The sequence below is a fragment of the Erpetoichthys calabaricus genome, chromosome 7, assembly GCF_900747795.2.
Source record: "Erpetoichthys calabaricus chromosome 7, fErpCal1.3, whole genome shotgun sequence".
Lineage (NCBI taxonomy): Eukaryota > Metazoa > Chordata > Cladistia > Polypteriformes > Polypteridae > Erpetoichthys > Erpetoichthys calabaricus.
Genome location: NC_041400.2, coordinates 68320391 through 68334185, shown reverse-complemented (window position 1 = coordinate 68334185; position 13795 = coordinate 68320391). Strand labels below are relative to the sequence as shown.

Here is a 13795-nt window from a genome sequence, read left to right as displayed (position 1 = left end):
CAGGAGCAGTTTGCACTTGAAATGTCGGCTGAATGTACTGCCTTTGATGGCTGAAGATTTACAGTATGTCCACTCTACTGAAGATTCACCAGGTAAAATGCAATACTCGTAAGAACCCACCCTCTAAACTTTGGAAGTTGAAAATGACAGTTTTCATTTGATTGAACATTTCATGTTGCATACAGTTACACTGAAATAATAAATAAGAAGCAAAAACATTTCATGAAACATTTGATTATTCCTGTTTCACATATCATTGTTTTTCATTTATTTACTGGCATATTTCACTATACAATTATTTATTTGCATATTTAATTAGTTTGTTTGAAATATTCTAAAAATAAAAGTAGTTCACTTATTCTGTTCATTGGTTGAAAGTTGGGCCAAAGATAGAATGGGAATTGAATAATTGGTGAATTCAGTATACTGAATTTATTATGTCTGTTCACAGGTTTACAGTAAGGATGGCAAGCACCTTCTCTAGAATGCTGATGGGCCGTAGGACAGCCATGCTTCTGGCCAGCCTTGGAACTGGTGCTCTGGCCACTGGTTACCTAATGAGTGATGTCAACCATGCTGCAGTTATTGATAGGACAAAACTGTTTCCTCCCAGGTCAGTGACAAACCTTGGTAGACCTGTAGGCACAAATATAGCCTATTGGCTTGAAAAATATAATACTGAAAATAAGAAATGAAAGAAAGCTAAAAAACAACCTATCTACAGGTTTCATTATAAATGTGTGTGCAGAATCATGGCATTTGAACTTGCATTACATTTTCAGTATTAGAATTTCCTATATACACTATGCAGAAGCAAGGTGTAAAAAAAATTGTAACAATGTCTGTTTTGAGTGATTTTTAAAAAAATATTACTTAGTATAGGATATATAATGACCTGGTTTGACATTTGTTTTATGCATATTGCATTAGTACCTCAGAGAAATTTGGCAATTGTCTATAGTGATAGTAGATGCAAATCGCTGAGTGTTCCTGGTTTGCTTTCACTGTACGTGGAGGAAAACTTGGAAAAGATTTTTTAAAAAGTCACATATAGATGCCTGCTATATTGCATCTCTTACATACGGTACATTTCCTGTCATAAATAATCTAACGTAATTCTTATTTGTTTAACATATGTTTACCTAAGTGCCTACTAAGATGGAGAAAATGGTAAATAAATGCACAACTCTCTATCTGTCTGTAGATCACACTGCAGATCTATTAAAATCAAGTTTATTTTGGATACTTTTTTCAAATTTATATTAATAATAAAAATTCATAATTTGTTCATACATGTCCCATACTTCCTCATTCCAGTATAGGGCCATGGAGGGTCAAAATGTATCCTGGATAGGACACACATTCAAAGTCAATTTTCGATTTAGTGAGATTAGCAAATAGATGGATGGATATTTTTTTTATATGTCTATTCAAAAAGTTGGGCAGACTAGCAACAGTCCATATACTAATAAATAATACTATGCAAATAAAAACTCAACTTTATTCTTTACACATAACAATACTACTACTACTACTATTATAATCCTAATTAGGGGGCTTACCCACTGTTCGCTTCGCTCGCCCACCCCCCTTGCCTGTGCTACACACCAGCCACTTCGCTTCTCTGCCCCTCATTTTGTGAAGAGGGGGGCTGAACGCACCCCAAAGAGACGCAGTTGCTCCTCCGAAACACCCTCTTAAACGGTGATACAATGGGAAACAAATACAGTTTTTTTTTACCTCCTCTTTGCTCGATCAGCTGCTGGACTGCTGCTGCTGCTACCGTGCTGCATGATTTGCATCTCGCACAGTGCTTCGAACATTTAAAAGCCTGTACAGCACCTGTCCTACTCTTTGTCTTTTATTTCCGGTCCAGGGTGTGGTTAAATCTGTTGGCACAAAGTCTCGTCTCGTGGGACGTGAGTTCTTGATATTATAGTTTATAATTTATTTATAATTTAAAAACAGAATAAGAATCTGAAAATCTAACAACATCACATTAAAGATCGATACATTCTGAAAAGAATGATACTAAAAATATATATGTACGTTTTAAAATAAGCCCGATTTAAAGCTTGACAAAAAACATGACATAAAAACGTCATATAAAATCGCTGCACTTTTAGGCGCATGTTAAAGTTGTCTGTGAAGGGCTCCCTGTTTAAACACGGCTGCCAGTCGTGAACTGGGCCCTTCGTCGCACAGCATTATGATTTTTTATAAGGGAAACAAAATTACAAAACAAAACCCTTGGACATTGATTCGATAGGAATGGCCTACTCGGAATCAGTGTCCGAATAGTAATTAGGTGGTGGTGGAGAAGCATTTCTGCTTCTCTCCGTTCACAGTCCATCTCGTTTTCATGACGCTGTCGTTTCCCCTCACGATCTCTTCTCAACCTTTCTCCAATCTAACAGGTTGCTTTGTGGCAATCCAAAGAGTAAGGAAGAACCAATGCTTCTTTCTTGAACTCCAAACGCCGGCTGATGGAAAATCACAGAAGAGTGTCCGACTTATATACTCTGACTGCCGACTCCAAGAAGTGGGTGAACATTCGATTTGGACGAAGTGCTGCCAACGACGGTCGATAGAAACACAAAAAACCACAGTCTCAACAACGAAGCAGGTGTTGACGCCAGATCTAAACACAAAGAGTGGTGTCAACGCCAGATCTAAACACAAAGAGTGGTATCGACAGTGTTTGTAAACAAAAGTAACAACCAAGGTGTTGTGTATTCAGCCAGTACAAACAGCACGTAGTCTCCTTTAGTTCAATCCTCTTTAATCACCACACTCCAACCTCATCCAACGATCCTCCTCCTCACTTCCTCTCCTCCTCCATCACTACTGCCCTCTACTGAACACAGCAGGAACACCACACAAGGCAGAGAATTCGCGGACAAACAAAGATCAAGATCCAGATGAACATTATATATAAAGACTAGCAAAATACCCGCGCTTCGCAGCAGAGAAGTAGTGTATTAAAGAGGTTATGTAAACATATATATACATATACATATATACATATATATACATATCTACATATACACATATCTACATATACATATATATACATATATACATATATATATATACATATACACATCCACATATATATACATATATATATACACATATTAACATATATATACACACATACATATACACACATACATACACACACACATATACATATATACATATACACATACATACATAGTGCGTTGTAACATGGGCTGTGATTGTTACATGGGAGGGAGACGACAAATCACAGCTTCCCGCTTTCTAATCGGGCCTGTGATTGGTGCTTTGACTGATGCCCAGATCCCACAGTATCTCCCCTTAGGAGAGGCGTTAGGCAAGTGTAATTGAATAGCGGTGCTGCAAGTTTAGCTTTACACCTGTTTTTAAGGCTTATTGACTGAAAGGGGCTTTCATGAAAAAAGTTAGGGCTTTGCTACAGGATACACCCTCCACAAGTTAAGGAAGTAAAAAATAAAGGTATATATTTCTGTTTTATTTAAACCTTTTAAGTTTGTATGCGGGCGGCATGGTGGCGCAGTGAAAGGTGCCAGTTAGGAGACCCGGGTGTGCTTCCCTGCGTGGAGTTTGAATGTTCTCCCCGTGTCTGTCTGGGTTTCCTCCGGGTACTCCGGTTTCCTCCCACAGTCCAAAGACATGCAGGTTAGGTGCATTGGCGATTCTAAATTGTCCCTGGTGTGTGGGTGTGGTGTGGGTGTGTGCGCCCTGCGGTGGGCTGGCACCTTGCCCGGGGTTTGTTTCCTGCCTTGTGCCCTGTGTTGGCAGGGATTGGCTCCTGTATTTAGGATATAGTGGGTTGGATAATGGATGGATGGACATTTGTATGCATAGCCCCATTTGCCCATTTTCATTTTTTTTCTTTCTTCAGTAATATTTCAGCAAACCCGGAGCTTGTCTGTTCAAATCCTGGTACTGACACCACTGTGTGACCCTGAGGAAGTCACTTCACCTGCCTGTGCTGCAAAAAACAAAAGTAATGTAACAAATTGTACCTCAGATGTTGCAAGTTGCTGGAATAAAGGCATAAGTCAAATAGATAAATATGTATTATACACATAGGAACTATTAATTTATTTTCAGTTAAGTCATCTGCAGCAAACCTTTATAAATGAGGGTTTCTCCTTTTTAGATAGTGCAAACTGTTTCATCTTCATTGAGGTTTTCTCTTGGAGAGATTTTTTAATTTCATTGAAAATGAAAGCAGCAGCTGGCAAAATATGTAGCTTTCTTATTAATTTTTCAACATTGTGTAAAATAACTTTATAAAGTAACATAAAAGGTTTAAATACTGGTTATCCTTTTACACTAAAATATTACTAAAGAGATACAAAAAAAGTAAAATGCATATGTTGTTTTTCTTTAAGGAGATTAAATATTACTGAAGAAAGAAAAAAAAAAAACTAAAACAGCCAAATGGGGCTATGCATATGAATTTAAAAGGTTTAAATAAAACAGAAATGTATACCTTTATTTTTACTTCCTTAACTTGTGGAGGGTGTATCCTGTAGCAAAGCCCTAACTTTTTTCGTGAAAGCCCGTTTCAGTCAATAAGTCTTAAAAACAGGTGTAAAGATATTGACAATAAGCTACGCAAACCCACCAAGACATGGAATCGTTTAAATCCCCCAAGGCGTTCATATTTTTCCAAAGCAGTTCTGGTCTCCATCGGCATCTGTAGCTGAGTCGAAAAACACCATCCCATACTATTAGTTAACGATTAACACATTTCTATATGTTTTGTAAGCATACAATACAACTGATAATATGTTGCACTTATTTATCTGGTGTACCGACATTTTTGCGCATTTAACGGTTGAAATCCAACGTGGTTTGTGCCCTTCAGAATGAAAACAGTTTGCATTTACCTTTTTAATAAAAGGCGAGCTTTTAAGCCTGAGAAATCACCCCGTAAATGCACACGTTTAATTGCACATGTGTTAATATGTATGCTTACACAGTATTAAAAGACACTCAACAATTAACGTCATTTACCTTCGTTCCCGCGTTTGAGTCGTGCTGTAAATTCTTACTGTGAAATATAATTGACAAATAATTTGGTGAATGAACTTGTGAAGAAGGTGGAGCTGGAGTATTACGTCACTTCATTAACGAAAATGCCGTGATGTGCGGAAGAGCGGGGGGGATTGTGGGGGTTGACGGAGAATGTTTTCTTCAGCGCTCTTTGGGGCTCTTCCTTGTTTCAGTTCACGTGATTACGTAGGAGGTGTGATGACGCAATACGCGACTCCGCCTCCTCCATTACAGTATATGGACAAAAAAGAGGTTCCAGTTATGACCATTACGCGTAGAATTTCGAAATGAAACCTGCCTAACTTTTGTAAGTAAGCTGTAAGGAATGAGCCTGCCAGATTTCAGCCTTCCACCTACACGGGAAGTTGGAGAATTAGTGATGAGTGAGTGAGTGAGAGCTTTGCCTTTTATTAGTATAGATATATATATATATATATATATATATATATATATACTGTATATATATATATATGTATACATATATATATATATATATATATATATATATATATATATATATATATATATATATATATATATATATACTGTATAGAGAGAGAGTAAATAATCCTGTTATTATTATAAGTATATTAATAATAATTACTGTTATCTTTCTATCTATTTTCTAATGGGCTCATTCAGTTCTGTGTCGTGGGAGATGAAATTTTTGCCAGCAGCACTGAATGCAAGGCAAGAATCAATCTTGAACCAGACACAAGTTCATCACAAGGCACATTCACACATAGCACCACACATACAAGATGAAATTATATGGATGGATGCCCTTTGGATATTAGGAGATTTGGAGTCCGAGTATGAAAGTATTGAATCTTTTTATTACATTGCCGTTGCAAAACTATGACCTAGTCTGAGTTGGACTGTGAAAGTGGACCTGCTGCTGAGGTTCAACTTCTCAACAAATGCTATTGACTAGAACTTTTGTAGCAGAGTTAGTGTCAAGACAAGGGAGATATATTTCAGGCCACTGTGATTCAAAATGTCTTTAGTGCATGTGGATGCCTTGTTTAATGACTGACTCAAACTGCAGGGTTATTTGCAGATTAAAGCATACTGTATACTGTAAATGACAGATCTCACAGTAATAAGTTATTTTAATACAGTTAAAACCTATGATTTTATCTTTTTTTTTTTTATCTTTGGATTTTCACCTTGGAAATTCCTTCTAAATGTACTGTCCCCACCAACTGTTTTCCTGATTAAAATAATGTACTCATCTTTCTGTTTCTCTAGCTCTGACTATCCAGACCTTCGTAAGCATAACAACTGCATGGCTTCTCATTTGACACCTGCCATATACTGCAGACTGAGGGACAAGCTCACACCCAGTGGCTGGAGTCTGGACCAATGCATTCAAACAGGAGTGGATAACCCAGGACACCCATTTATCAAAACTGTTGGCATGGTTGCCGGTGATGAAGAATCATATGAGGCAAGATGTTTTTTGTTTGTTTGTTTGCTTTTTATTCAGTTATAACAAGTCCAATTCTGTATGCTCTATCCCAGAATAAAATGGTTCAACATTGATATTTAAAATTTTAGTTTAGTATAAAACCCAAGGACGTGATAATTACAAGGAAAAAAGTAAAATGTATTCGGCTATAATGAGTGACACCTACTCAGGATGGTTTTGTTGTTTGCATGTGTTTTTTTTATTTCAGCATGTACATTCTTTTAAAGGGCATCGAATTGTGTGAAAACCCATGTACATAACATTCTACAGAAACAATCTCATCTAATGGTCATTAGATGTTGGTCAGTTACCCTGAAGTTCACAGGCAAAAAAATGTTCCAAATAATCATGCACCATCAGGCTAGCAAAACAAACATGACCACAGGTAAACAGAAAAATGTGAATGCACTATGTGGTGGTGCTACCTAATTTCGCACCCCCAGAGTTCTACAATTTGAGGGGGCAAAATTAGGTTTAAAGCTGGCCACATGGTCAGTATCTACAGTATAATAAAGTCTGCACCTGCACCCTTCTGTATACAGAAATCAGATTGTATCCATTTAGCTGCAAGCTGGGGTAAATTTTTGTAAAGCATCAGATGGTTGTACTGAATAGAAAAGGTAGTCAGTTAAAAAACAAATTATGAGCTATGATTAGGAGAAAAGGTTATGGCAATGGTCATTACTGGGAGTCAGAAAGACTTCAAAGCCAAATCACTAACAAAAAATCAAAGTCATAAATTGTAGAGTTAGTTTCTCTTGCCAGGATTCACAAAAAAAAAGACTTGAAAGTATTGCTATTTTTATCCAATCTTGGATAATCAGGGACTGCATATTTATACGTTCTCAACAGTACCATCACCCATTGAGCACTCCTGTTGCATCATGGGATAAATTGCTACAGCATCAGGCATGCAAGCCATCCCAAAATGGCAGCACCCATGGCCAAAACAAAATGGCCGTGAAAACATATTAAAAAATTATTACCTTTCAGAAAAATCTCTGATCCTACAGTATAGATCAAATTTGAATTCCTTGGATTGGAAAAGCCACAGAAGGATGTCAGATGGAATTTTATCCAGAGAAGCAGATGTACAAAAGAGGCTATGGTATCTAACTATCATGTGGGATGCCAGCATGAGGCCTGTGATAAGGAGTTATAAGCTGCAACAGATGAGATTTGTGAACAGAGAGTTTGCCAAAAGGCACATGGGTGACACTGAAGTAAGCTGGAGGAAGTTTCCAAGGTCTGATGGGATCAAAATTGAGCTCTTTGGCTAACAAACTAAACGGCACATTACTGTAAGCCAAGCGCTGAATATTATAATATTATCAAAAACGTGAAGCATGCTGGTGGCAGCATCATGCTGTGGGAATACTTCTCCGCAGCAGGCCCTGGAAGGCTTGTGAGGGCAGAGGGTAAAATGAATACAGCAAAATACATGGAAATCTTGGAGGAAAACCTGAAGCAGTTTGCACGAATCGTTTTGGCAAAGATCTGTTTTCTAGCAAGTCAATGACCTCAAGCATAAAGGCAAAACTACACAGGAATGGCTTAAAACGTTAGTTATTTAGTGAATTAGTGAATTTCCCCTTAGGATTAATAAAGTATCTATCTATCTATCTATCTATCTATCTATCTATATATCTATCTATCTATCTATCTATCTATCTATCTATCTATCTATCTATCTATCTATCTATCTATCTATCTATCTATCTATCTAAAAACAACAATGTCGGTGAGTGGCCAAGTTAGAGTCTGGATCTTAATCCAATTATGAATTTGTGATTAGACTTTAAAAGGGCTGTTTATTCCCAATCCCCATGCAATATGATAGAGTTTGAGCAGTTTTGCAAAAAGGAATTGAAAAAAATTACAATGTTCAGCTGACAGAAACCTGTAGTCACAAACTCAAAGGCTGTAAATAATGCCAAAGGTACATCTAGTAAATACTGACTGATCGCTTAGAAGAGGTCTGTTTTTACTATAATCTCATTGGTGTTAATATAGAATGTGACACAGGCTCAGAATTCTATTTTATTATGGTTAAGCCAGAGTGAGACTCAAGGTGAGTGTAAGGATTCACTTTACAGTGTTAATCCCAAATAATTATTAGGACAGTATTCTGCTGCCATCTAGAGGATGAAAAAACATCATGGTGCAGAAAATCATGAATATTTCTATACGTTCTGACACTTTACAGTAACTCTATGGTAACTCATTAATATTCACGAGTAGGGCAGAGCCTTCAACCAAAAACACAAAGAAAAAGCTGTAAAGCCAGTTTTAGAACAAGCTGAAACTAAGCCATTGCTTGTGACGATGATGTGAATTAGTTTTCAGAAGCTGACAAGAATAGTGAAACTGATGCATATGCCACTGTACAACCAAACCACAGTAATATGCCTGATGACTTTGCTCTTGTGAAGCTCCACCATGCTTCAACAGCAGCTGTGTGGCAAAAAGGCAAAATAATTAAAATCAAGTGCAAGGACAAAATAGAAGTTATCCCCTGAGCACTGTTCACAATGCAGCAATTGTCAATGTTCATTTCAGGGGGGAATGTGGAAGTCATTAAGCCTTTAATGTGGTAGCCTACAATAACATAACGGGTCCAACAATCGGGCGGCTCAGGCACTGACATTCTACCTGTGCAAGCAACAGAAAAAATATTATAAGAAAAGAGTGAAAAGAAATACACTTCTACTGTAGCGATTATAATGTCGGGTGTTGGTGACTGTTTCAAAACATATTACACAAAGTACAGTATGTGTATTAAATCTCTGTCAGTGCAGCTGTGGACACTGGATATACCTTTCCTACTGTATTTATGTTGACATGTTGGCATTTACATGATTCTGTTACGCTTAATACATTTTTTTCTTGTTGAAAAAGGTTAAACTTTTTGGCTCATTTTTCTGAGGGTAAACATAATACTAAAGATATATTTCACCATGTTGACCATTTACAAATACTTGTATCTGCTTCCATGTTATAAAAGAACTGAACCAGGTTCATTAGCTGTGATATTTCTCTCCATTACCCCTTCTCCCTCTCCAAACTTTTGCTACCTAGGACATTCTGTTACTCATTTTATTCTGATGTCAGAAACACAATGTTTATATTTAGTTTTTAGGTGTTAATCTGTTTTAAAATACACAAAATGCAAGTGCTTGTATCAAGTTCTAAAGAGTAGCATGCACTTTTGCCTCAATTAATTTTAGTTAGTGGGTTAAAGCCAATGTCCTTGATCTATGTCACTATCTTTGTACTACAAAGCCTCCATGGAATGAACTGCAGCATGTTTGCCATTATTGTCTCAGAAGATTTTATAACTTACCTGGCTTATGTTGGGACACTTCACTGACAAGGAGAAATGCCACTCTAGAGGTAACTAGAGGGCTTTAAGAAGCAAAGATTTTAGGAAGAAAGCACGAAATAATAATAATAATAATGCAATGAACTGATGGAAAAATCAACTTTGTTTCTACTCACAGTTTCCTCCTGAGTATCTAGTTTTCTATTTAGCCCTTTTTTGTCTTATTTACATATATTGAAATCACCTACTTCAGTAGCCACATCTGTCTGTCTATGCTCTCATGAAACAACTTGTCTACAGATTGTATTGACGTTTAGCACACTGATTCTTCTAGGAAACTTGTCTAGACAGTTGAATTTTCATCGAGATAAACAAATAGAGCATGTACAAAGTTTTGAAATTTCAAAATCTCATGTCGAAAAGCATTGGAGAATTTAGAATTTCGTCTATTTTAAAAAAGGGAAGCATTCTGTGCAACTTCAATTGTGGATTATTTTACTGTTGCAAATTTTCTTTAGAAGATGTTATTTCACCTTGTACATTTTGTATATTTTCCCTTGAATAGTCTGGTATAGTTAGTCAAAACTCTGGCACAAGCTGTTCGTGCACCAGCTCACATCCTCTGCTGCTTGAGTTAAGTTAAATATGAATTTTAATAAAAACTAAAAGTAATAAAGATTCTTACCTTTAAGTCAAAGGAATGGGAAAGGAATTATTTAAGGATCACCCTATAAGGGCTTAAAAAGACAACTGCAGTTGATGCACGTGCATAACATCTGATCTACCGGTTGTGCAACAAAGACTGCACTGTGATATACAGTTTCTATGGTGCATGAAGGGGCAGAATTGTAGTTCTGCTCAATTCTTACTAGTTGTGGCACAATGGGGGCTATGGTGGTAAAGCTGTTGAGCAGTAAAATGTACAAGAAAGGCTGAGTTGGAGCTACTTTTATCCGTACCTGAACAGCATCTTTTGCTTCTGTGCATCTTTAAGAACAGCGTCATCTTTGGTACTTCTATTATACAATAAATGAGTTCCTTTCCAAGTTCTTAGTTATTGGGAAGAACTAAATGAATTATTGGGCTTTTACTAATATTAAAAGCTAGACACAGAACTGCAGTTGCTTTTCTCCTTTCATGGGGTAGTATTGATTGTGATTTATGCTAGTATTGGTAATTTTGCATTTATAGTTTTATTTCTTTTGGAAATTCACTTTATTTTTAACATTTAATGGGCATCTGAGTGGTGCTCTATTACCACATATGAGAAATGGAATATTATTTACTGCACTAAATAACTGTTGGGGTGGCTATTGGGATTTTTTGAGATCTAATTTCTTATTAAAAACATTTTTAAGTAAAATAAATCCTTATATTACATAATAATTCAATATTTCTCCAACACTTCACTTTATTAGCAAAAGCTAAAGACCTGGGGCCTCATGCATAATGCTGTGTGTTGAATTCACACTATAACATGACTTAAGTACAAAAGCAGAATGTGCTTACGCACAAAAAAGTCCAGATGCATAAATCTGTGCAAACGCCAGCTTCCACATTCTTCCGCTACATAAATCCCGGTCAGCGTGAAAATTAACGCATGTGCATGCGCCTGCTGTCCCATCCCAACTCCTCCCAGAATTACGTCACTTTGAATATGCAAATCAATATGAATAGCCCTTAAGATCAGCCTTCTGTGCAAAGACAATGGCAAAAGGACAAGGGAAAATAGAACAATTTCAGTGAATACCAAGTGGAGGCAAAGAAAAACGTACTATTTGTTGGTTTAAACAGTGATATAATCAACAAAAGAAAGTTGATCGAGTGACATAGCGTGTCGGAAAAACTCGAAAGCTCAAGTTCACAAAGTCGCACAGTGCCAGAAATAAAAAAGAAGTTTGTCAGATATCAAAGTCGCCGTGAAAAGGCGAGTTGTAGCCCACTTTCTGAGTGTCATATGAAAGATTACAGAGAAAAAAAATAGGCACACAGTGGGGAAAAAAGCACGAAATGTCAACTTTAATCTTGAAATTTTCACTTTAATCACGTAGTTTATTTTGTCATTATAGTAGAACATCATAAACTTCATCTTAAAATCATTTAATTTACTAGGGTCTCAAATCCCATCGTAACTAAAGTAGCACATTAAATGCTTTGTATTGTATTTGATCTTCTATGTGGGTGAATCACTATGTGCTTCCGGGCTTTCTCTTCCTCCGACAGGACACAGAATCCATTACATTCGTAATATTACAGCTCTCTAAATAATTAAAATACTGAGAAGTATACGTGATATCATTTTCATGATGATAGGAGTTAAAGCATGTTATTAAACATGGGAACACAGTGGCACAGTGATTGTTCATGTCTCACGCAAGATACTTGCTGCGCCATGCATGACCTTCGATGAAATACTTTATTACAGAAGTACTGTCTCTTTCAAACGTGCTAAACCCCAATTCCTGTCCTTACTTTTCTTTCTCCAAATACTCAATCGCCACACAATCAGCTCTGTAATAGACGTTAAGCCATCTGTAAGCTTAGAACGCTGATTCTTCAAAACTTTTAAGGAACATTGAAATATGTTCGTAATGTTTAATTATTCTATCCATCTATCCTTCCAGTGTCGCGCCAGCCACAGCAAGAATACAGCACAAGGCAGGAACAATCCGTGAACGAAGCTCCAGCTTCTCACTAAGCGCTGCGGCACCGCGTAGTTAAAGTTAAAGTTTTATCTGTATAATATAATAAACATATTTTGCTGCATTTCATCTTAAAAATGATATTGTCATCATATATAAATACGCGCTTTATAAAGTGGCTCAGGTTGTGCAATATTATAACTGTATCGCAAGTTTACAGTGAGGTAATTGTACTTACGTATAAGTACTAACAGTTCTACAAGGAGCACCTGATGGACTGATTGAGTGCATTTAGAGTTCTTGGGATGAAACTGTTTGTGAATCGCAAGGTCAGTACAGGAAAGACTCTGAAGCGTTTGTCGGATGAGAGCAGTTCAAATAGCGAATGGCTGAGGCAGCGTGTGCTTGATGCTGTATACCGATAATTCTCTTTCCGATCAGCTGCTGTACAGCTGTGATTCACACTCAGATAAAGTGATATAAATACTCCAAGTGGTGCAGTGAGAGTAATATGGAAAAATGATGATCCGCTGTGGCAACCCCTAATGGGAGCAGCTGAAAGAAGAAGAAGGTGCTGTGAGAGTAACAACGCTAAAGCAGTTATGGTATTTGGAATAGTTTGACCATTCTGTGGACCATTATATTGTTACAGGTTAATTACAATCAGATGCATTAAACTAATAAACAATATACGGTTAATTTCAGTGTATTTATAAAGCCGTGTCAGGGATGTGGATCTGAAAAAGAAAGGATAACCACACAGGAACAGTAGCACTGCTTTGACGCTGGGTGCCACCAGTCTGCAAAACTAAGCAGAGAACTTGCGTATGACAGGGTATGAGCTACTGTGGAAATATGTGTGGCTTTACACCAAGTTTAGGTTTTATACAGTACATCGTGATTTGAATGTGGAAACGTTCTTACACAACATTTTTGTGCGTACACACCTTTATACATGAGGCCCCTGATCTCCACTCTGGTCTGAAGAAGCTGACAATTTTACCTTTTAACTCTCTAGTAGACAATAATTTAAAAAATGTTATGTTTAAGAAATTTGAACAGCAGTTAGCCACAAACCCTCCACAACTAATAACAGCACATCAATTGATGCTATTTTTACATCACTTGCATTGGACACTACTGCTGTCTTCAAAAACTATTGAGCCACCTCATGCATATGTCGTATATCGGCTACATTTTTATCTACATAATATTGTAAGGTGCTCTTAAAACACAATGGTTTAATGTGGTCTACTAATTCATGTATTTGCATATATTATGTGACTA

The 13795-nt window shown here is 36.9% G+C and overlaps 1 protein-coding gene across 1 annotated transcript in view; it reads left to right on the top strand.

Annotated features, from left to right (window-relative positions):
- The window catches only part of LOC114654270 (creatine kinase S-type, mitochondrial), a 58642-nt gene that overhangs the window by 20587 nt on the left and 24260 nt on the right, over nt 1-13795 (top strand). The window contains exons 2-3 of the mRNA XM_028804696.2: nt 452-613; nt 6325-6523. Of these exons, the coding sequence (XP_028660529.1) occupies nt 465-613; nt 6325-6523 (348 nt within the window). The 5' untranslated portion in view covers nt 452-464. The remainder of the gene's footprint in view (nt 1-451; nt 614-6324; nt 6524-13795) is intronic.